The sequence below is a fragment of the Pholis gunnellus genome (assembly GCF_910591455.1).
Source record: "Pholis gunnellus genome assembly, chromosome: 14".
Classification (NCBI taxonomy): Eukaryota; Metazoa; Chordata; class Actinopteri; order Perciformes; family Pholidae; genus Pholis; species Pholis gunnellus.
This window is the reverse complement of record NC_136541.1, coordinates 14,818,590-14,843,720: the sequence shown is the minus strand read 5'-3', so window position 1 is coordinate 14,843,720 and position 25,131 is coordinate 14,818,590. Positions and strand designations below refer to the sequence as shown.

The 25,131-nt window shown below is 40.0% G+C and overlaps 2 protein-coding genes and 1 long non-coding RNA gene across 3 annotated transcripts in view; 2 read left to right on the top strand and 1 right to left on the bottom strand.

The window, feature by feature from the left end:
• Positions 1–327: 327 nt before the first annotated feature.
• Positions 328–11,060, top strand: LOC306706567 (caspase-8-like). The gene is made up of 7 exons (XM_079173697.1): positions 328–501; positions 4,819–5,156; positions 5,300–5,334; positions 6,474–6,585; positions 6,759–6,886; positions 8,115–8,506; positions 8,730–11,060. The coding sequence occupies exons 2-7, from the start codon at positions 4,826–4,828 to the stop codon at positions 8,863–8,865; spliced, it is 1,134 nt and encodes a 377-aa protein (XP_079029823.1). The 5' UTR covers positions 328–501; positions 4,819–4,825; the 3' UTR covers positions 8,866–11,060.
• LOC306706712 lies at positions 1,557–2,324 on the bottom strand. Its single transcript, XR_013767391.1, has 4 exons — positions 2,198–2,324; positions 2,012–2,076; positions 1,757–1,857; positions 1,557–1,647 (listed from the first exon to the last, which is right to left on the bottom strand). It is a non-coding gene; the product is annotated as an uncharacterized lncRNA (long non-coding RNA).
• A 9,388-nt stretch (positions 11,061–20,448) lies between the features above and the next one.
• Positions 20,449–25,131, top strand: part of ece2a (endothelin converting enzyme 2a) — a 64,299-nt gene continuing 59,616 nt past the window's right edge. The window contains exons 1-4 of the mRNA XM_079173515.1: positions 20,449–21,416; positions 21,500–21,556; positions 21,641–21,745; positions 22,838–22,932. The gene's annotated coding sequence lies outside the window, so the exon portion shown is untranslated. The remainder of the gene's footprint in view (positions 21,417–21,499; positions 21,557–21,640; positions 21,746–22,837; positions 22,933–25,131) is intronic.

Genomic DNA, 25,131 nt, shown 5'->3' with positions numbered 1-25,131 from the left:
TTAATACTTATAATGATATATAACATCTAACATTTACAAAAGTCACCAGTAATAGTTACCTTGTGTAGAATTGCATGTCGTATTTTTTCCGGCAAAAAAACCCCAAAAAACCATCATAATCTTTTTCTTTTTTTAACTTTTTTTCCGGTTAAATAAAATAAAAAACATCATGATCTTTTTTCTTTTTTTTTTAAACTTTTTTCCGGTTAAATAAAATTAAATAACAAAAAAAAAAACATAATCTTTTTTTTGGGTGGATTTTTTATTTTATTTTGCCGCCAGAAATGGGCTTCCATACGGGTGCTCTATTTCCAGCGGGAAAGCAAGCTCCACAGTCACCGCCCTCCATTGTCTGTAGCTAAATCGTATTCAGCCGACTTACTTGGTGAATTGCTTGCACAAAGCCTGAGCGTTTGAAACTCATAATTGAATAGCCTGTTTTAAACGAGGACACGGAATATTCCAGGTACGACCGAAAGTGGAGGAAACAACTTCCTGACTGTAAGTACAAAGCTTAAAGTAATAACCTCTGTATTGGAGCTGTGCTGTAGTTTCGGAGTACAGCAGTCAACTTGCGGTACTTTGAATGCCGTAATCATAGAAAAGGACGGTTCAAATCAAATCTTATATGATTTCTAAATATATCGTTAATTCCAAGCTACTTGGCAACATTATAAAGCCAACTCATTAAACTCACTTATTACAGAGTAAGGCTTGCTGCTGCGTTTGGTAAGTTGCCAGAAAGGAATCTCACTCATGATTGAAGTACCCCAGTGAGCATTTTTCCGTTGAAAAGACGTTCAAAAGACGTCTACGCCCACCGTTGAAAAGACGTTCAGAATTGGTTCAAAAGTGAAAGTTTTTTCGCCGACTATTCATAGACGGTGATTGAACGTTCACGCGTAGACCAGATTTCAACGGGATTTGCAATACTATAATTTTTCGTCCTCTACATTGTGCTAATAATAGTATATCCTCATTTTAGATGCTTACTAAGAAACCACATCCCCATTTATCAGTTGAAAGCCAGTATCGCAAATCCCGTTGAAATCTGGTCTAAACCTAAACGTTTAAACAACGACTATATATAGTCGTCTAAAAAACGTTCACTTTTAACCGTGTTTTAAATGCCAAAATGCATACAGTAGGCTACTTCTGGGTATAGGATGACAACTAGACAACCCACAGCACATTAAAAGTTACATACTTATTCATAATACATTAACATTTTTCACTTAAAAGGACAACACAATGCTTTTGATGCATTTAGATTTATTAACAAACAATGCATGAACAATATAACACGAAGTATTTTTAAGCAAAATGAAATGGAACAATATAAAAATAACATGAATTACATTTATTAAATAAAAGCACAATAAAATGGAACAATAATATAACAAAAATAAAGCTAAATAATCATAATATATTAACATTTGGATCTATTAATGAACCATATAAAAATAACAAGAAAAGCACAATAACATATTAAAGCTGAACAACTATGGAAATAAAACTAGTGTGGGGTAAACATAACGTTTTTCTTCAAACCCCCACCGGACCTCCCAGGAGCCTGTTTCAGATGGTCTGCCATGGCTCTGTCAACTGCTGACTCTGTGGCACTTTGGTCGGACCGTATGACAGCCTCTATAAAATTAGGAGAATAGCATTATTGAATATAGTAGATCATGAAATGAGAGACTTTGACTGTACAACCATTCATTAAATGTATTTTGCATATTAGAACATATATTACCTTTAACAACGGCGTAGACTTCAGTTTCCCTGAAGGCCCTCTTTTTCTTATGACCACCTCCTTTCATATTGAAAGTGGCCATTAATCTGTTTGTGAAGAGTCTGTGAATAAGAAAACGCATAGTGTCACTTAAGCTGTTTCAACTGTTCAGTAATGCTCACCTGTTTAGAATGGCTCCATAATGTCCATGCCATATACATTTTATTTCCACTTCCTTAGTTGTCAGATATTACCGTGTTGGTATGACGTTCATACCTGTCCATGATTTTATTTGTGGCATCTTTGATATTCTTCCCCCCCACTTTGGCCAGCAGATGAACCTGTTTAAAAATAAAGGCCCTACAATCTATTGCTCTGTGCTCTTAGAAACCGACTTCAGTTTTTTCATAAATGTTTAAAGCTTAAAAAGAAATTATCTTTAAAAATCTTTTCTTTTTTTACCAACAATGCCCGCTGCTCAGCATTTTGCAGCTTGCCCTCCAGCTCATCCAGCTCCTTGTTGTTTCTTAATGTTGGCACCTGTCTCTCAAGTCCTTCGTTCTCTACCCCTCTCCCAATTCTTTTCACTTCCTCAATGAGGTCCACCAATTTTCCCAGCACCACCCCCTGGAATTCTTTAAAAAAAAACATTAAATGGTCATTGATGTAGGTATTATAGACAAATCCCTCAGTCTAAAAGCTATTACTTACTTGCTGTGGACATCGGAAACAGACTTTTCTTGTTGCCTGGCGAAATTGATGGACAGATGGAAAAGGAATGTTATGATACTGTGTTGAACATGTCAGTCAAGTATTTTGTTGAGTCATACGAAGTTGAAAGTCAAAGAAATTAGGAGATACTTTCAGGTCTTTATTACAGGGCAGAATGTAGTACTTTGTTAGTGGTTAAGCCTCACCTCTTTGTGTTTGTGTCTGCGGACTTCTGTGCCCATGGTCTGACAGTTCTGGGCTGATGGTGCTGGCCTCTAGGTGAGTGCGTACAGAACCTAACAAGAGTAAAATCATGATACATTAGCATGAACAGTGTGGAATGTCAATGAAAAATGTTATTAACTTCAGAAAAAGACAGAGTGTGTAGAACACCCCTCGAGTGCAGACATGGACAAGTCCTCTCGTAGAGACGTGTTGGAACCCTCATTAACAGATGTGTCGTGTTGGAACCCTCATTAACAGATGTGTCGGATTCCACGTGTGCAAAAGATCCCTCCTGTCCACCATCAGTTGTGTTGGAAGTAGCTAAAGCATCAATTTTGGCTTTTCGTACCCTCCATTCTTTCAAATAATTGTAATCCATTATTGTTTGAGCAGACGTTTAATTACTGTAATGTAAAATGTAGTTGTGTTAGATTCAGCTTGTGCGGAGAATTGACAAATTCAAGTACATTTCATGTAGACAACTTACGTTGTCCATGTTGTCCATGTGGGTGTTTGACAGGGAAGATGCCTGTAAATAAACATATTGTTACAATTAGTACATTGTTAGGTAGAATTGCATTATTATATTACCAAATAAATATAATTGGAATCAGTTACAGTTACCGAGAAAAATACATGCAATTAACTAACAGTTTCTTATCAAAATGTTTTAAAGGGGTTACACCCAAATTGACTTTTGCTAAAAGGCTTAGGCTGGAATATATGTAGAAAAGATCAATCATTATAGTAGCCCTTTATAATTTTAAATCAAGTTATATTGAAGAACTTTAATACAAGTTGGATAGTATTAAATGTTGATCAGTGTTGTGAGGTTTACACTGCCTATTTATGGTGCTCTTTTAAAAACTTTTCAGCATTATTGTCCAGTTAAAAAAAGTTATACAAAAAATAATGAAAATGTACTCACATGTAATAAGTAACGTGTCATTAATAAAGTAAATACAGCTTACTTATTACACTATTAACAAGATAAATATTACTAGCTATTACATTTATAGAGTAACATTCTCAACATTGTGCATTACACTGTATTATACTGTACATTTTTTGCTGTTTAGCATGCAGCAACATACAATGTTTTGGCCGTATTGGTTGCAAAACAGGCCTTGTTTACTTCCTCCCCCATCCAATCTGTAATTAGCCCCTCTCGCGTTCTGCAGTGTATTTCCGATGCGAAATGGGCTTTAAAAGTACTTTATAGGTAATGACAGTCCACGAAGCCAAATGCATTAGTAACACCAAACATACACATACTGTACATTAAAGTCTGGGAGACTATTTAAGTTTACTTTTTACGTTTAATTTGTATCGTCGCAGCAGCACGTGCTAAGTTGGCATGCTAACGTTACAAGCTAGCACAAGCTAGCATGCCAGAACGAGCAGCCCATCCAGTATCGTGTGGGCAGCATAAAGTGAAAGAAATGGTTATAATTTAAGGTTTAAAATAGTCAATGTACTTACAAAGTATGTGGAGCGTTAAGCCTTGGGTTTAGTAGGCCGTTTCTCGATGCTCTGGAGCCGCAACGTGTCTGCTGCTGTTCGTCTCTGGCGGTGCAGTCGAAGCTCCAGACTGTGGCGTAGAGGACTTGCGCATGCGCGTTACAGCTGTAAGCAAACTGTCTGATTTAAAAGTAATGTATTTAACGGACCAGATGATGATGTCCTGGGAGCTTCTTGTTGACAGCACAGAGTCTATAGTTCCATATTTATGACGTTTTATATGAAACATTAAATGCGTTGAAATCGCGTCTTCGTATAGACCACATATCAACGGCCAGCATAATATCATTTTCGAGAAATAAGTTTAAAGTAACCAAAATCGCGTCTCTTTCAACCTACAACTGAACACACCATCAATATTTTAAAAGAAATTGGTGTTTTGTGACACGTTGATATTGTAACCGTAATTTAGCCGGTTGAAATGAGGGTGAAAATAGGTCTAAGACGTTCAGACCCGATTTCACCGCGATTTAAACCAAATATCAACGTTGAAATCCGGGTTAGTGCTCACTGGGACACAATGATTAATTGTAATGTATGCCATATATGGTACAAAAACATCTCAGCTGTCACAGATTGCCTCTATGAACAAAAACCCCATTATTTCGTGGTTTACTGTTTCTCAGATTCAACATGTCAGCCAAAGACACGGTGAGACGTAACAAGACACACCTTCTGACGATTTTGAGTGGAGACCGCATGCTAATCCTCACCAAAGTTCATGAGAATCACCTGATAACTGATCGTGAGTACAAAAACCTTAAAAGCATCGAGAAGGAAGTTACAGAGGGCCACGTCATTAATCTCGTGGACACGCTCATGAACAAAGGTGAGGAAAGCTGCAAAGCCTTCCTGAAACTCCTGCAAACTGATGAGGACATTAAAGCTACTTACCCTGAAGTGAAGAACATGGACTTGAATTACAACATTTTACCCACGCCTGTCCAAGCTTTTTCAGTTAATGGTACGTATGATTTATAATGGTATAATAGTTTTGGTATTCAAATGACTCCTATTCAGCCTAACATGCGTTTCACGTTCACGAAGTGGATGTCTTAAGGCTGTTAAGTTTGGAGGTGTAATTCTGTTCCCTTCTGATTTCCTCAGATGTTCCGCCTCCAGAGAGCAAGACGACCAAGGAGGTGAGGTATTAACATTGAAACACTGTGCTTGCGTCAGTGTTTTTAGTTCAAGGGCGTAGGTTTGGTCTCAGCATTGGTAGGGACACTGCCCCGCCATATAAAAAAAACGTAGTTGATATTATGTTGAACAGGCAAACTTTATTAAAATATATGAACATTTGCGTTAATTAATTAATGCGTTAACGCGATAATAACGCGTTAACTTGTCCAGCACTAATAATAATACGAATGAGTTTGCAAATATATTGTGCAAAATATTTTTTTCTAACAGGCAATTAAAATTAACAAAATATTGGTGGGGACAAATGTGTCTTTCCCAAACTTTGGTCGTGACTAGTCCCTATGGACCATATGCAAACCTACGCCCTTGTTTTAGTTATTCTTTGTTAGAGAGACACATGACATGCTTATGATCCTGTGACTGTAGCCTTAACTTTGCGAGTTAAGTTAGTTGGCATGACTGAATTACTAATGCTATTACGTTTCTACGTTATTGACAGTAAATCAAGAGCACGTTTACCTCTTCTTTTGCGTAAAGCATCATCATATGCAGTGGCGGGTCGTGCATTTTATATCTGGGCCTTCTGTGCTGTCCTTCTACGGTTGAACCACCTCCTAATAACCTCATTATGACGCCTTAATTGTCCTCAGGACAAGATGATGTCACCACCAGGGCTGCCGTTTTTATGGGTGTATTCTCTATCCGGAAACCGAAATCCATAATAGCCCTCTAACTATGTAATGTAGGGTCTAAAAATGATTAGAAATTAGTTTCAGTCCGATTTTGAAATATTGTCATGTACGTTTTTGTAAACTTTCCTGATATTGGGTTTGCTCATGCTCGAACATTTGTTAAATAGAATAACGTAATTAATTCCACAAACCAATAATAAAAAAATGTTTTAATAAATATATATTTATATATATATATATATATATATATATTTCATATTTAAATGTATTTATATATGTTTACAGGAGAAACAATTTGTATATATACACTTAACTACAATTAGGAATTGATAGAGTCCTTTCTTGCTGATCATGTAACCATTCACTCAAACACAAATAACTTTTATTCATTTATTAGAACATTAATGTTTATGATTTGTCTATGTGGCTGTGCTTGTGCCCCTTAGGCGGACTACTACGCTCTGATTCATAAACCACGTGGTTTGTGTGTGGTCTTCAATAATGAGCACTTCCAGGAAACACGGCTGACAAACCGAAGAGGGACTCAGCAGGATGAGGGTATGTCTCCCTGTTATTGATCAACCATGTGATCTGGTTTGTTTTTGTACTGTTTATCTATGACTTACCGAGCAGCATTCAAGGTTGTGATCCTGCTTATCACACATGATTTGATGATAATATAAGATAAGATGATGTAAAAACAATCAATGTATCTCTTTTATGTGACACAGAGGCTCTGCGCTCAGTCTTCACCGACCTTGGCTTTACTGTGTTGGTGCACAACAACTTGACTGCAGAAGCCATGCGACGAGAACTACAGAAACTGGGCTCACGGGATTTTCGGGATGAAGATGCGTTGGTGAGCAGTGTCACACACCTTCAGGGCTGTAATATCAGTGACTACTGGATATACTGTACTTTATTTCTAACCATTTTGTTTTTCGGGTTTTCCAACTGTCTGTCCGTCTGGTCCATCCTTGTGATTGTGATATCCCAGGAACGCCTCGAGGAAATTTCTTCCAATTTGGCGCAAACATCCACGCTCAATGATTAACTGATTAGATTCCAGTGGTCAAAGGTCACTTTGATGTCACAAAAACAATTTGGTAATTTACAAAGTTAATTATTTTTGTATCTAAATCTTCTAAAAAAATTCACATAAAAAGAAATTCAAATAATAAAATACATTTTAAAAAACAGTAATTCAATCAGAATCGTTTCTTTTACATTTGAATATCAACACGCCAATCACAACACATTATCAGGTAGAGACAAACATTTTTATTTGTTATCGGGTATATTTTTATCAGATTGTAGGCTGTTGAGAGACATTAAACATCTATAGACTGAACGTAGGATGTTGTGACAGTAATTTGTTTGCACAGGAAAGGGTTTCAGTCAGCACCACTGTCACCACTGCTAGCTACACTAGCGAGGAAGCTCATCTTCCCATAATCGTCAAGAAAAGATTTTAGTCATGACGTAAAAGAACTTAAATTGATGAATCGTTTTCAATTGGTTGACCCATCAATACACTTTTTTGCCGCGTGTCTCTGGGTCAGGTTGTAAGTAAGTAAAGATAAAATCTGCAAATATAGGGCTATATTGTCCTTAATGGTTTTCCCTCATGCTTTGGTTGATATGATCGGGAAATTAGTATTTCATGTGTATAAAAAACTCTCAAATTTAACTCTGAGAAGCCTGCTATAGCTTCATATTTACAGAACGTACGTGTGAGTGGTATTGATCTCTTCTAACTTTCAGCAAGAAAGGGATTAATTGTGATTATTTGCATTGTTTTCAATGTATTGGTTAATTTATATGCCCTTTAGCAACACCTAGTGGCGATTGTGAATAGCTGCACTGAACAGGAAGTGAGCAAAGTGTAAATAGTCAGAGTAACAGGAAGTGATGTTCAAGAAGTGCCGTGTGCACATGGACTCATTGAGTGAGCATCTCAGCGTTCAATCCATATAATCCTGTGCCTTTAAAAGTACACAAAATCGGCTTCATCCGTAAGTGTGTTATACAAAATCCTCTCATGTTTAGCTCTTGATCTTGGCTTTCGCTTCTGCTTCTGATCTTAGGTGGTGTGCGTGCTCTCCCATGGAAAACTGGAATGTGTCTATGGGACCGATGAGCAGAAGGTGTCCTTAAAACAACTGACCCAGCCCTTCATCAGCAGCGGGGCACCCACCTTGGCACTGAAGCCCAAACTGTTCTTCATCCAAGCGTGTCAGGGAAGCGGCTACCAGGGAGGAGCCGTGCCGGGTCCCCCGAAGCCAAGACAGGAGGAGGTGGTCGGGGAGAGTCCCATGGAGGAAGACTCTTGTGCTGTCAACAGCGAGACTGTTCCTTGGGATGCCGACTTTCTGCTGGGCATGGCCACCGTGCCAGAGTGCGTGTCGTTTCGACGCCCTTCCACAGGCTCCATCTACATCCAGGAGCTGTGCAAACAGCTGAGGAGGTCAGCAGAAAGGTGAGAGAAAAATCTTCCCCTTTTCCAGAAAAAAAGAAAACAGAATGTTCCTCTTTTCCCAGATTAGGGACCATAATTCTGTCGCTGTTTCTGTTGGTGTGCTTTTGGTGTTTAGATAAATCTGCTGTGCTGCTGATGTCATGTGTTATGATGTTGTATTCAAATATATACCCACGGTTTGAGCAATGTTTATTATTGTGTGTTTCCTCTGTTTTCCGTGCAGCTCGGAGAAGGATGATATACTCACTGTGCTGACACGTGTGAACAGGGAGGTCGGCAAAGGAGAATATTCAAACTACAAACAAATTCCACAGCCTAAGTACACCCTCACCAAGAAGCTTGTCCTTAAATATGTGTGAACTGACCGGAACCAAGTGCAAAGCTGAGAATGTGCCAAATTCACAGAGACCTGGTTTACTGTGTGTATGACTGTGGTCGTGTAATTAAAATATAGTGCACATAATAGTTCTCATAATAGTTCTCATAGGAGTATGGTAGGACCAGCATGCACCGGGTGGGCCTATAGTTTTTTATCAGGACAGGAGAGACAGTGTAAAGCCGTGTTCACACCAAAGGCGTTTCACGCGGCGCGATTACATACAAAGTCTATGTACAGACGCGTTGGGCGCGTTTGGCTTGTTGGGCGCGTTTGGCGCGTTGCGTTTGACGCGTCAAAACGCCGAAACGCCCCAAACGCAGAAGTTGAAATATTTGAACTTCTGCGAAAAAATCGCGTGACGCTCCAGCGCGATAGCCAATCAGCGTTGAGTTGCTCTCCCCGTCATCAGTGAAGTCCTGCCGTTGCTAAATCAGAAAATAAATGCTGTAGCTGCCATGTTCACCCAGAGCTGTACAATACCTCATATCAGTAGAGACCGGACCAAACTATGTGTAGACATGTGTGTGTGTAAACCATATGGTACAAACAATGAATAGACGCTGCCGTATTTACGTCTATATGACGTTATCGTGAGTGTTGATGGAGCTGCTGTAATGTTAGCATAGCCTAGCACCGATCGATCCGAGCTTCATTGATAAAACAAGTACAAATCGGCATCATTACGTAGTTATTTCGGAGTCCCTTTTTGTCGGTTTATTGCCGTTAAATCACAGCCAAGTCAGTTTATTGTGTGTTCATACAGCTGTAGTAAACAGCCGACGTGTGGCTCGCTAGACACAGTGAGCTCGATGAAATCCACGGAGCTCCTCCGGACTATGTTATGAACCAGACATGACGGCGTTTAGTTCCCCGTGATATCTGGGACTTCCACAACACGTACTGAGCAGAAATAGAGGCTATTTTTCTACGGTTGATGGCGGACAGTTGAACAGCTTTCAGGCCGATAAGCCACGCCCCCTTTTTGGACGCGAATGAACACAAATAGTCCCCGGCCGATGCCGGCGGCGCGTTTGGCGCGATTCGCGACGCGTGAAACGCGACGGTAGTATTTCTTTGTTCTTTTTGTTTGTTTGGTTTGGTTTACTTAAATAAATAAGAAAAATATGAATCCTGTATGGACATTCAACTCTTTTCTGCCTGCGTAAACTACAAACCACGGTGCATCAGTGGCCTTTGATTATTGTTTGTTTTATTTTGATTTATTCGACAAATGGCCACTACATTTACGTTCATCTATGCATTATCTTCACCTTCTTCACTGTTTTATTCAAACAAAGGATCATATAGAATATAATGTCCCAAGATTGATGAGTTGGCATGTAAAATGTACATGTGCATAGCTTTTATGTTGGAGTTCATCCAGGTAACTAACTACTTTATCATAGTGTTGGGCTCATCTCAGTATGGAAGCCCATAGGGGACTTTATTAAACTTGAAAATTAAAATGTAAACCCACAATGGCATTAATTTCCACATATGTATGTGTTATTTGATTAAAAATGAGAAATGTGATTTTGATTTTCACATACGTGTTTGATCGTTCTATGACTATATGAAAAAGATTTGGTTAAAATGGAAAAGCCTATCTTTCCATTTGGTTTGGAGTTATTTAGTCACAATTAAAATAAAAATGCATTTTTCTAACCATTTGAATATGAAAACAGCATTTGACATTTGTAATGGTAAAATATATTCTAGTATATTGGGATGTTTCGGAAGATGGGTGTTCTACTGAGGGGAAGGTTCGAGATGCAGATAAACACTGCATTCCTACAGAGGTGAATCAGGTCATAAAACCTAGGTCCTGTTTTCCAGTGTTGATGTTTACATGAACACTAAAAGGAGAAACAGGGAACCATTGTTTCCTGTTTCTGCATGAACTGACCCCCAGTTGATCGCACCTGGAGATAACAGATAAGGAGCAGAAACAAATCAACCCATGTCCAGAGACCCTATACTCCCCTCTTTTCACGAGGTAACTGGAGGCGTGACCTTTTGTATGCATAAAACATGATGTGCCTTGTATTTCTTTGACAGTGGTTTGCACAGTTCACTGAGATACGTGTCTGTGTGTCCACTCTCCTGCTTGCAAGCATTAAATGGACTCTACTACTTTGAGCATTTATCAGACTCTGTTTATTTAATCAACTCTTATCCCGCATCTACATAGAAATATTCCACAACACATTTCATTTTCAAAGACCTACAGGGGTAGTTGGGACGTTTTGAAGGAGGATTGAATGAGGTAATTATCCATAGTCAGTGTATTAAGGCCTTATTCAGTGTGGCTTTGTGGCACAAAGGCAGTAGAACTGCCTGTGCCAAAGCACACTGACTGTAATCCTGCGGGCTTATTATTGTTGGAATGCTGTTAAGCATTCCAAGTATTGTTATCCTCTTCTTTATTCCTCTTTTTATTATTATATTTCTTCCGTCCGTTTTTTGAAATGCTTCTGCTCCTTCATATTTTAAGCTACAGAAACCGTTCAAATATCAAAATGTCCAGCTCTTTCAGCAGAGGGGTGCTATGTCTCTTCATATTTCTAATCTTTAAACTTTTTGAATTATTAAGCTTTTTGCCACTTTTTTTTTGAATGGGTTTCTATGGAGAATATTTTCAAATACTTCAAATAATTCTTCAACTTTCAAATCCTTCAACTTCCTCATACTTTCAGCTACAGACACCATTTCAACTTTAAAATACAGAGAAAATCTTAAGCTATTATTGTATGTTATAATCTTTTTAATATCTTTTATACTTTTTGAACTGTCCCATTTTAACTTTTATGATTTTTTCAGTCCTCTTCTGCCTTTATAATGGGTGTGTATTGCGCAGCTTAGAGTGCGTGATGTCACCGCTAGAGTGAAGAGCAGCTTCAGATTCTTGTGAAAAAAATATTTGTCTTTTGCCTTCGACTCCACAATTTACACTTTTCATATATATTTTTTAGTTCATACAGTAGCTAATCCTGTCTTCTCGTTAAAAAGTGATTGTGGAATCCCACAGATTTACACATTTGCCAGAAAATGACTTAATTGAGAGGAAAACCCAACTTTCTGCTCCATAGAGACCAATGTTAAATCTGACCACTCATTTCTCAAAGAAAGCAGACGGTACCAGTTTTGTATATTGCGCCGGAGCTCACATTTTTAACACCACAAACATAAAAAACACATCATCGCGTTCGGCAGAGTCTTATCTTTCTCACGGTATCCTTATTTTTTGGCACCCTTTTTGTTAAAAGGAGGCAGGAGTTTTGTTCAAAATCACTGTTTACTGTAACGTTTCTTAATCAGTTTGCTTCTAACGCCAGGTGCGTCCTCACCATGGCAACCAGTTACACACACGCACGCACGCAGGCTCTCTCTCTACACACACACGACTTGGAGATCTCACTCACTCAGTCAATCTAACGGTCTGAGTCTGTCTGTCTGTCTGTCTGTCTGTCTGTCTGTCTGTCTCACTCACTCAGTACATGTCTGTCTGCCTGTCTCACTCACTCAGTCAGTACATATAACTGTCTGTCTGCCTGTCTCACTCACTCACTCAGTACATATAACTGTCTGTCTGTCTGCCTGTCTCACTCACTCAGTACATATAACTGTCTGTCTGCCTGTCTCACTCACTCAGTCAGTACATATAACTGTCTGTCTGCCTGTCTCACTCACTCACTCAGTACATATAACTGTCTGTCTGCCTGTCTCACTCACTCAGTACATATAACTGTCTGTCTGTCTGCCTGTCTCACTCACTCAGTACATATAACTGTCTGTCTGCCTGTCTCACTCACTCAGTCAGTACATATAACTGTCTGTCTGCCTGTCTCACTCACTCACTCAGTACATATAACTGTCTGTCTGCCTGTCTCACTCACTCACTCAGTACATATAACTGTCTGTCTGCCTGTCTCAATCACTCACTCAGTACATATAACTGTCTGTCTGTCTGCCTGTCTCACTCACTCAGTACATATAACTGTCTGTCTGCCTGTCTCACTCACTCAGTCAGTACATATAACTGTCTGTCTGCCTGTCTCACTCACTCACTCAGTACATATAACTGTCTGTCTGCCTGTATCACTCACTCACTCAGTACATATAACTGTCTGTCTGCCTGTCTCACTCACTCACTCAGTACATATAACTGTCTGTCTGCCTGTATCACTCACTCACTCAGTACATATAACTGTCTGTCTGCCTGTCTCACTCACTCAGTACATATAACTGTCTGTCTGCCTGTCTCACTCACTCAGTCAGTACATATAACTGTCTGTCTGCCTGTCTCACTCACTCACTCAGTACATATAACTGTCTGTCTGCCTGTCTCACTCACTCACTCAGTACATATAACTGTCTGTCTGCCTGTCTCACTCACTCACTCAGTACATATAACTGTCTGTCTGCCTGTCTCACTCACTCAGTACATATAACTGTCTGTCTGCCTGTCTCACTCACTCAGTCAGTACATATAACTGTCTGTCTGCCTGTCTCACTCACTCACTCAGTACATATAACTGTCTGTCTGCCTGTCTCACTCACTCACTCAGTACATATAACTGTCTGTCTGCCTGTCTCACTCACTCACTCAGTACATATAACTGTCTGTCTGCCTGTCTCACTCACTCAGTCAGTACATATAACTGTCTGTCTGCCTGTCTCACTCACTCAGTACATGTAACTGTCTGTCTGCCTGTCTCACACACTCACTCAGTATATATAACTGTCTGTCTGCCTGTCTCACTCACTCACTCAGTACATATAACTGTCTGAGTCTGTCTCTTTCTCACTCTCACACTCATTCACTCAGTCTATCTCTCTCTCTCTCTCTGTGTCTCTCATATATTCATTTAGGTCTTAGAGATTTTGAGAGGACTTTTCCCTTTTTTAAGCTACAGAAACCGTTCGAATATCAAAATGTTCAGCTCTTTAAGGACATTTATGCTATGACTTTTAATATTTCTAATCTTTAAACTTTTTGAATTATTAAGCTTTTTGCAACTTTTTTTTTGAATGGGTTTCTATGGAGAATATTTTCAAATAATTCAAATAATTCTTCAACTTTCAAATCCTTCAACTTCCTCATACTGTCAGCTACAGACACCATTTCAACTTTAAAATACAGAGAAAATCTTAAGCTATTATTGTATGTTATAATCTTTTTAATATCTTTTATACTTTTTGAACTGTCCCATTTTAACTTTTATGATTTTTTCAGTCCTCTTCTGCCTTTATAATGGGTGTGTATTGCGCAGCTTAGAGTGCGTGATGTCACCGCTAGAGTGAAGAGCAGCTTCAGATTCTTGTGAAAAAAATATTTGTCTTTTGCCTTCGACTCCACAATTTACACTCTTCATATATATTTTTTAGTTCATACAGTAGCTAATCCTGTCTTCTTGTTAAAAAGTGATTGTGGAATCCCACAGATTTACACATTTGCCAGAAAATGACTTAATTGAGAGGAAAACCCAACTTTCTGCTCCATAGAGACCAATGTTAAATCTTGCTGCAAAAACATCTTCCACAGAACTCGGTACCCCATTTCTACATCGCCAGTTTAGCCACATTTTTTACACTACAGACACAATTTTCACATGATCTGTTGTTCAACTCATCCTTCCGCTCATGTAATGATATCGGAGCAATAGGAGCTACGGTTATGGGGTTTTTGAGGATTTGTTTGAGAGGTGTTTAACAGTTTTATCTCCATTAAAATGCTGCGGGCACACAGGTGTTTCTAATTAGGGATGTTTATAAACACACAGACTCACAGACACGTGCACTCACTCCTCTCTCTATCTAGCTCTGTGTGTGTCTCTCATTCAGGTCTTGGATACTTTTAGAGGACCCCCCCCCCCCCCCCCCCCCCCCACACACACACACACACACATACACACACACACACACACACCACCACCATTTTAAAATAAAAGCCCCACAGAATGAATTCTAACTGAAATGCTTGTGATGAAGCCTGTCACTTAATAACCTGTCTGTGTTTATCTAGCATTATTATTCTGTCTCCTCTTCCCTACCCCCACACCCCCCATTTCAAAATAAAAGCCCCAGAGAGTGAATTTAAGCTGAAATGCTTGTGATGAAACCTGTCATTTAATAACCTCTGTTTATGTGTGTCAAACATTATGATTCTGTCTCCTCTCCCCCTCTCTCCCCCACCCAGTCCCACCCTTTCAAAATAAAAGCCTTATGGATTAATTGTATTTAAACATTAAGCTTAAAATTAGGCTTTTTTGTTGAAATAATTCATGCTCTTACTAATACTGCAACAACTACTACTACAGCTGCTAATATTTCTAGTATTACTACTACTACTACTCCTGCTACTGCTATTACTGCTACCATCAATATTATTACTACCACTACTGCTATTACTACCACTACTACTATTACTTGTACTACAACTACTACTACTACTGCTATTCATGCTACTACCAGTACTAATACTACTACGTAATACTACTACGTAAGACTGCTACTACTACTACTACTTCTACTACTACTACTGTTATATTAAATACCACGACTATAGCTATTACTACAATTACTGATACTACTACTTCTACTACTTCTAATTATTAATACTTCTACTAGTAATAATACTTCTACTATAACTACAACTTTTGCTACCCACTACAAAAATCACTACTGCTACTACGAGTACTTATTCAAATGCTACTAGTACTTCTACTACTTATAATACTTCTACTACAACTACAACTTCTACTACTACTACTACTACTACTACAAATATCACTACTGCTGACATTTCTTTAAGCCACAGAAACCGTTCAAATATCAAAATGTTCAGCTCTTTCAGCAGAGGGGTGCTATATCTCTTCATGTTTCTAATCTTTAAACGTTTTGAATTATTCCATTTTTTGCAATCTTTTTTGAATGAGATATCAATGGAGATTGATGTTTTTTGAGATATCAATGGAGATTGATGTTTTTTGAGATTGACTGGTTTTGGTATAAAGAGCATATGTTCGACAGGTAGTTTTGTTGAAAATCGCTTCTTAATAATCAGTCTGCTTCTAACACCAGGTGCGTCCTCACCATGGCAACCAGATACACACACGCACGCTCTCTACACACACACACGACTTGGAGATATTCAGTCAAAGGCATTTTTAGACCGTCTGTCTGTCTGTCTGCCTGGCTCACTCACTCACTCAGTACATATAACTGTCTGTCTGCCTGTCTCACTCACTCAGTATATATAACTGTCTGTCTGCCTGTCTCACTCACTCACTCAGTCCATCTAACTGTCTGAGTCTGTCTCTTTCTCACTCTCACACTCATTCACTCAGTCTATCTCTCTCTCTCTCTCTGTGTCTCTCATATATTCATTTAGTCTTAGAGATTTTTAGAGGACTTTTCCCTTTTTTAAGCTACAGAAACCGTTCGACTATCAAAATGTTCAGCTCTTTCAGGAGATGGGTGATATGACTTTTCATATTTGTAATCTTTAAACTTTTTGAATTATTCAGCTTTTTGCAATCTTTTTTTGAATCTTCAAATCCTCTTAAACTTCTTCAACTTTCAAAGCCTTCTTCTTCCTCATACTTTCAGCTACAGACGCCATAGTTAAACATTTCAATTAGAAGGGTTTTCAGCAGTGCAGTTTAAATGCGTTCAGGCTACAACATTTTTCAGACAGGTAGTCTCTCATTTCTGTATTTTCAGCCATTTGTAATCTTTAAACTTTATGAATTATTAAGCTTTTTGCAATTTTTTTTAATTTGGATATCTATTTTCAGCAATGTTTTTGCAATTAATTTCAGCTTTCAGCATTCCAACGCATTTTCAGCAGGAAATGCATTTTCTAGTTCTTATTCTCCATCTGCCACCCCGAATTTCGGCGTGTATCTAGTCACACAGCGTTGCCAACAGCGGCGTGAAAAGTATATCCGAACGTGCGGCCCGATCGGGAATGGTGTGCTAAGACTTTTATAAGAGATTCGCCCAGCGGTTTTCCCGAAAATCCCGAAAAACGGAGCAAAATTGGCCCATAGACTTGAATGGGGTTTCGGCGTGAAGAGAGCAAAAAAAACACTGAACTTTGGACCCATATTGACAAGCCATACTTTAACATAGAAAAATGATTTAAAGTTTAAAACGTAGACAAAACGCTGGAGGTTATTGAGCCAAATGGACATTTTGATAGCTAGCACAGTTTTCATGAAGTCGCAGATTAAGTTTCAGGAACATTTTGGCTCCATTTCAGATTTTATAATGGGTGTGTATTGCGCAGCTCGTTAAGGGCTAGAGTGAGGGCATAATTGTTAGAGTGGAGCAGAGCAGGAAAATATTTTGTGATTTCTGAAAACAAATTGCTCAGAGTGCCACAATTTGCACACCTCATGCATTATTTTTTGCAAAAAGTTAGCTAATGGTGTGCTGGTCTAGAGAAATGACTGTGGAATCCAGCACATTTACACATTTTGCACTACAGACCTTAATTGACAGGAAAACCAGCTTTCTGCTCCATAGAGACCAATGTTAAATCTGACCACTCATTTCTCAAAGAAAGCAGACGGTACCACTTTTGTACATTGCTCTGGAGCTCACATTTTTAACACCACTAACATAAAAAAGCACATCACCATGTTCGCAAGAGTCTTATCTTTCTCACGGTATCCTTATTTTGGCACTCAGACTCCTACTTTTTGTTAAAAAGTTTTGTTTCAAAATCACTGTTTACTGTAACGTTTCTTAATCAGTTTGCTTCTAACGCCAGGTGCGTCCTCACCATGGCAACCAGTTACACACACGCACGCACGCAGGCTCTCTCTGTCTGTCTCTCTACACACACTGTCTGTCTCTCTCTGTCTGTCTTTCTCTCGCTCTGTCTGTCTGCCTGTCTCACTCACTCACTCTGTTTCTCTATATCTTTCTGTCCCCCCCCCACCCCCCCTCCCATTTCAAAATAAAAGCCCCACAGAGTGAATCCTAACTGGAATACTTGTGATGAAGCCTGTCATTTAATAACCTTTGTGTTTGTGTCAAACATTATGAATATGTCTCCTCTCCCCCTCTCTCACCCACCCAGTCCCACCCTTTCAAAATAAAAGCCCCATAGATTAACTGTATCTTAACATGAAGCTCAGAATGAGGTTCGTACAGAAATGATGGGAGCGTTAGCTCCCATCATTTCCAAAGGCTTCTCAAACAAATGTATTTATCTCAAATAGAGAAATGATGGGAGCGTAAGCTCCCATCATTTCCAAAGGCATTACTAGTAGGCATCACGTAATGTGAGGAGAGGCGTTTCCCTGCTTTTTCTCCATGAACAGGCTGCAGGTGCACAGGTGATTCTGATTGAGCTAATTAGTGAACAGAGGCTCACAGACTCACATACACACACTGTGAGTCTCTGTTCACTAATTAGCTCAATCAGAATCACCTGTGCGCCTGCAGCCTGTTCATGGAGAAAAAGCAGGGAAACACCTCTCAAACAAATCCTCAAACCCCCATAACCGTAGCTCCTATTGCTCCGATATGACTACATGAGAGGAATGATGAGTTGAAGAGCAGATCATGTGAAAAACTTTACTGGAGCAACGGAGCCTCTCCCAGCTGTTAGCAGACTGTTTTGCTAGCAGGCGAGTGAGCTGTACCCAGCATGCAGTTCGGCGGTGTAATTTTATAAATGTAAAATGATTAGTGTTACAAATTGTTTGTGTCACAGACTGTTGTGTCGTTGTGATTTGCTCTGTTAAAGAGCGTTAGTTGTGGGTTGTTCATTGTTATAAAGTAATGACCATGACTAGGGGTCCCTCTCAATACACATAAGAAAACTAGCTCCAATGCTGACACCATTAACGGTGGACAATATATTTAACTGCCTGTTGAAGACAGACAGCACTTGATCCGGCTTGGTGTGTGAAAAACTCACATGTACAGGAAATTGAAACCGTTATACAAGATTAAATTCAAGAGTATGGATTTTAAATGCAGAAAAGAGAGAAGCGATAACTCAATCGAACCGTAACATCGGCCTGTGTAGCTATATATTGCGACGTCTTCCGGCAGTAGAAGCCACACTGTCAAAATTTCTTGCGAAATTTTCTAGTTATACTTTCGTTGTTTCTTTTTCGCCATTATGAAATCACATGGAACGGTAAGCAGGGTAATCTCTGTAAACAGATTCTGCATTCCTATATCGGTAAATATAGGAATAAAAAAAAAAGAAAAAGTGATTTCAGGTGATGCAAATGGGGGAGGGATTCAGTGTCCCATCAGCACGATACCGTTCATGGTCCTCTGCTTCACCGTTAGTGGGAAGACAGTGGTCATGGTCCATGAGGACGGCCACAGAGGCCTCATCTGTGTGCCGGCTGGTGTTTACGTGATCCTCCGGGTCAGACTGCGGTTTTGGAGTTGTTCTCCTACCTTGTGATGTAGGATGCACGCTGTTGTGTGAGCGGTTACAGCTATTCTTATTTTGTTCAGCCTCTAAACCATGTTTACTTATATTATAGGAGGCTTATAATAATTTCTGATGTGCGAGCCAGTCTGCTGACTGTACCCGTCCTGGGTATCCAGAACTTAGCTTCTGGATTATTTTATATCTTTAGTAAAAAATCCACTGTGGCTGGCGTTTAATATCATTAGCCTTTACTTCAGTATGTTTGTATCTGTAGAGTAGTACTTCATTTCTTGATGTTGGTTTATGGGAAATGTGGTCCTAATTTTGACATACAGACATAAGAGTCTCCTATATTATATGTAGTTGAGTATTTAGTAAGAGCTGCAACCAATGCCTTTTCTCCCCCCTTTTAGTGATTAATCTGACAGTTTGTCTATAAAATGTCAGAAAATAGAGGGGAAAACAAGCCTGTTAATATATCCACAGCCCGAGGTGAGCTATCTCGACTGACTGTTTAATCCGACCAGCAGTCCAGAACCCAAAGAGGTTCAGTTCCCTGTCGTATAGGTCAAAGGGAAGCATTAAATCCTGACAACCCGACTCCGTTGAAAGTGTGTTAGAGGTCGAAATAGCTAAAAGTAATGGATTAATGGTTGCATTAATGGTTACATTCATCTTCTGCCACTCCAGGAGATTGTTAAAGGTGTTAAATAAAATCCAGTTAAATGGTGGTGTCTCTCGGGCCGCTGGAGCTCACATTGTATCATTTACATCAGATAAAATTAAGGTTGGGAACCACTAGTTTAGAGGAACTAAACCAAGTTTTAATGGGACAGTTCTGAAAACATTACATTTGGTTAGAAATGTCAGCCGAGAACCTTTCATTGATTTTGTTCAGTAGTTTTAACACATGCAATGATTTGTGATCTGTCGCATAACAGATGGGGTGTCACCGTAAAAACTCAGATACTTTATGACGAGCTGAAATTATTTTTGAAAAAGTCCTCTTTCTGGTCTTCTGGTCTTTGTAACTTTTCACATTTCATACTCTAAAAACAATTGATCAAGTAATAGAGGAAATAATCAGTAGACCAATCGTTAATGAATGTCTTTCTCACCCCCTCCCAAGGTAAGGCACTGGAAGACGGCTTGTTCAGTGACTTCTGACCTATGAGTAACGGACGTTGTTGTGTGTGTGCAACAGGTGTAGGAGGACTGGAAGTACTCCAGGATGGGCCCGCTCGAAAGGGCCACCACTGGAGGAGGAACCCCGTGTGGTTGGGAACCCTGCTCGGTTATATAGGGCAGCTTCAGGACCCTGGGCCTAACACCATCAATTTAGATGCCAATCTGACCCCTATGACTTCACTAACAACACAACAGCTAATGTCTAAGCACTATAATCACAATGCACCATCATGCATGATAAACAGGCAGAGCATCAAGAACAATCTGAGCCAACCAAGTCAGTAAATCACATAATACTGAACAACACCGTTTTAACCTTCGCTCGTAACAGGTGTCATTCAGATTTATGACCAATCATTTACTGCCGTCAGCCTGTCCCAGGGGAAGAGCTGTCTCACCTTGAGACTACGAAGGCACCCGCAGAGATCAGCAAGACTGCACTTTGGTCGGAATGTACCAAATACGAACCAGTTTTATTTGGTTTTTGCAATTTTGTCAAAAGTTAAAATCCCCAAAAGAGCCAAGACTATATAAACCCCCTAAGAAGAAGCTTGATTCTTCGTTGTCTCCTCCTATTTCTTTACTTGGCTCTTTTCCATTCAGTCAACATAGAAGCTCAGATGATTACATATTTATTAAATAAAAAGGGGGTGGGAGGTTCACCTGGGCCTTTCCTCCTGAACTCAGACACACCTGAGAGAGCAGCTGAGGCCAGCCTTCGTTTGGTAGGCTCGTTCTTTTATTTTGTAAATATGTTTAAAAGCATGATTTTAAGAGTGAAATTGTAGAAAGACAATGTATTCTTTTTAGGTCATAGCATTAAATCGAAGGTGTGTTCGATAATGGTTAAAAATGTGTTATCTGCTAGATTCATGCTTGGTGAGGGAGTAAAACTTTGAGCGATTGCGTCGGCACATCAGCCAAGAAGAAAGGTATGCTTTAGCAGAACGGAGATGTTTTTATATCGGTTTTTAGTCCCCTTAACACAATATTAACATGGTTCTTATAAATCTAGATTCCAGTCACCGGCATGTCTTCAACTAGGGGAGGGGACGGTGTCCAGTCTAGAAAGGTAGTTTATTTACTTTTACTTTGCATGTTTTATCAAATGTTTGTGTAAAGGTTCCTATTTGTATAATGCATTGTCTCTTTTTAGCTTTAAACAAAGACACTAGAGGAGCCAACCACTGTTTTTCCAACGGAGGATCATCTGGAACGACTTCAGGACGCTTCAAGCCTCTGCAGTGAACATTAGTCTGAGGTATGGAGGACATCCAAGCTGTCATGGATCAGGTTCGGCAGATTCAGGCTGAAAATGAAGTCACCGGTGACAAACCAAAGTACTGTTTCCCATCTAAGGAGTCTGATGCCTCTACCTCAGCAAGGTTCAGCGTACCTATCCTTGCTGCTGCTCCAGTACGAACTATAGTGCAATCCTTTACTGCTGATAGTGGCTCACATTTTGATCTATCTGGTGCTTCATGGCCTACCCTGCTGTCAGAACAAGAGCAGCAGGGGAAGGCACTATTGAAGAAATATGCAGGATTGCTCAATCAAGGAGAGGGAGATATGTTGCGTCACACTGATGGAGCATGAGGTCCCTGTGACGGATGACATCCCTGTTCGCTAGCGCTATAGGCAGCTACCCCACTCACAGTACGAGCAAGTCAAGGCTCACATTCAGGAGCTGTTATGTAGCGGTGTCATTCGGCCAAGCTGCAGTCCTTAGGCCTCCCCCATAGTCATTGTCCAAAGGAAGGATGGGCGCATGAGGCTGTACATGTGGACTATAGGCTTCTTAATGCAAAGACGAGGTGAGATGCATATCCACCTAAGGACCTTTTCACTACTTTGGCAATGCAAGCTCTCCCAAGGTGGGAAAGGGCAGATTTACAAGCACTCCAGGAAGCAGACCAAGTGATTGGTGCATTTAAGTTTTACTGGCTGCATGCAGAATGTCCATCCAACGCATTTAGGCCTTTTATTGAAACCCACTTGTTGAGTGGAGCGCGAGGTAGGTACAGTTGACGACACTGTAGCTAAAAACAACGTGCGTCTTCTGACTACACTGGACAGACACCGAAGAAAACTTGTACTACTTCTGTCACCACTGCTTGAAACGTCCCTTAATTTGCTCAAACGCACCACCTGGTGGTAGAAGCTGTGCAGTACACACACACACACTATTATGAACGCAGGCTCTGGGAAAATACTTTAAATCGGTGTATTTTAGATCACATGCATGCCTCACATGGAAATGAACATGCATGTGCTACAACTCTATTATTTATAGGTTATTCTTGCTATATCACTCTTTTTACTAATCGTAATTAATGTGTTTGGTCCATCTCAGATCCTGCAAGCAGAACACTTGCACAATGAGGAACCTGACAGTGCTGATCCAGAGCATGGGGTCACCGTATTAGAGGTGCCATCCGTCAGCTGAAGGTATTGCTGCAGTGCATCAAGTAAACCCCACCTTCGATTCCTCTTCTTTTTGACGGGACATCCATATGCATGTCCTGCAACTAGCCTCATTTTTTTTGGGGGGGGGGGGGGGGGGGGGAGTTTCCCATCTCATGTGCTGATTCTAAAACCTGTGTGCACTTTAAACTAATCACAAATAAAGCACAGTAAATAGATACTTGTGTGTTTATTTTATTTATCCTCAGTTGGAGAGAACCAAGCTCATATCATTTATTTTAAATTGTGTCATACATGCGTAGCTAACCAAGTCCTGCCTCAGGCAAAGTGCATGTAGCATGTAACGTTATAGCCCACAGTGGGCTTCATGTCAACACAGCAGCCTCCACGTTGTCCTTTAAAAAAGACTCCACGACAACATGAAAACAAAGTGAAGTGCTAAAATGAACGAAATTATAAATGAATATTAAATCGCATATGTAGTCAACTACTGTTGCAAACATACTCATCAGCCGCCGTTCATTTATATTTATTACAAACAAAAGAGGGATTTGCAAAAATCAAAATTGTCTTGAGTTTGGTTCTCTCGTGTGTTTACCGTTAAACCCATGCCTGAGTTTACACCCGGGCACTAAAGTGTTACTTCATAACGCCCCGCCTTCTCTGAATCATTCACTAACAACAAGGAAATAAGTCTCTATTCAAACTAATAATTCCTCAAAGGACTCGGACTCGATGTAGTTTCTCATCAAGATTTATTTTTGTTGTAAAAGCTGCTTCTGCAGTACTGAAGAGTACCCACGCTGGCTGGGGCACTACAGCGTTAGTGCTGTAAAACTACAACACGTGGATCTCACGTGGATCTACTCACTGAATTGCGAACCGGCGTTTTTACTGGTTGCAGAACGGAGCCAGCCCCGATCTCCACACCGCCGTCAGCGCTGAACACAGACAGGAAATCGTAAGTTATAGTTAACGTAGATGTGCGCGTGAGATGTATTCACCTCTACAGGCTGGGGTTCACGCCAGAGGCGCATTTCTCGGGTCCGCCTGCTCCTCTGCCCTTTACTTAATCTCACTCCGTCTGTTTGTCTGCTTGTGTTTCACGTCTGCTCGTCGTGAACCACTCTCGGTTTAGACACAACTGCCACATAGGTCTATGTGGAGCAAGTACGTATATTTAATACCCCAAATGATAAGCAGCAGTGACACGAGGCTATTCGGTTCAGGTCCAGGGGCGTAAATAGTGCGGTTGCTCTGGAGCCCCTTGTGGTGGTGGTGGTGGAGGGAGGGGAGGGGGGGGGGGGGGGGGGGTGTGGAGTGAACTAGCCCCAATACAATATCCTAAATACCTAATTTGACTGTAATATCCACCATACGTCACTGATCAGATCATTTATATCATGTATAATATATGATTTATTGTAGATTATCAGTGGGTTTTGTTGCCAGATTTGCTCGTGGCACGCAGAGAAAATAAACTACACACAAAAACTATATCGTGAAGAACATTTGGCAAACTAAAGGTTAACCAGCTGTTTAGTAACCAGTTGGTTCTCTAACAGGAGGATGTAAAGCAATACTAAGTCACCGGAGAGAGGTGATACTTTAGAAGAAAATAAATAAACAAATATTATTTAATGCTAACCCGATGGTGTTGAGGGCGGTCGGAGGAATAGCCAGTTACAGTTGTGGCATTACAGCGTCTGACAGTTGATGGCAGCACTGAAAGCAGTGCAGTCAATGAGCGACGGATAAAATCCAGAGAAACATCACAAACCTTAAATATTTGGGACAGAAGATATATTTGTTTTGAAGCCAGTTGATTTATACATCCATGGTTAAAAACGGAAGAAAACACACAGACTTAAATACAAGAAACATAATAAAGCACATAAAACATACAGTAAACAGTTTGTTTTCTCTTCACTCAGAAAAGAGCTCTGCTGGCAGCACCTAAAAACAAATGACCCCGAGTCACTTCCAACTCCTTTAAAAGCCACGAGGTAAAAAATAGTTTGACAAAGACAGTCGAGACTAATGGAGCATCAGGTAAATATCATATTAGCACAACAAAAATCCAACCTAACCTAAATTATACACAACTAAAGAGTAAAACATCGAACATATTGGATGCAAATCACAACCTCAATTGTAGGGCTGTGTATTGGCAAGCAGCTCGCATGATACACGTGTCACGATACGATATATACGATACATATT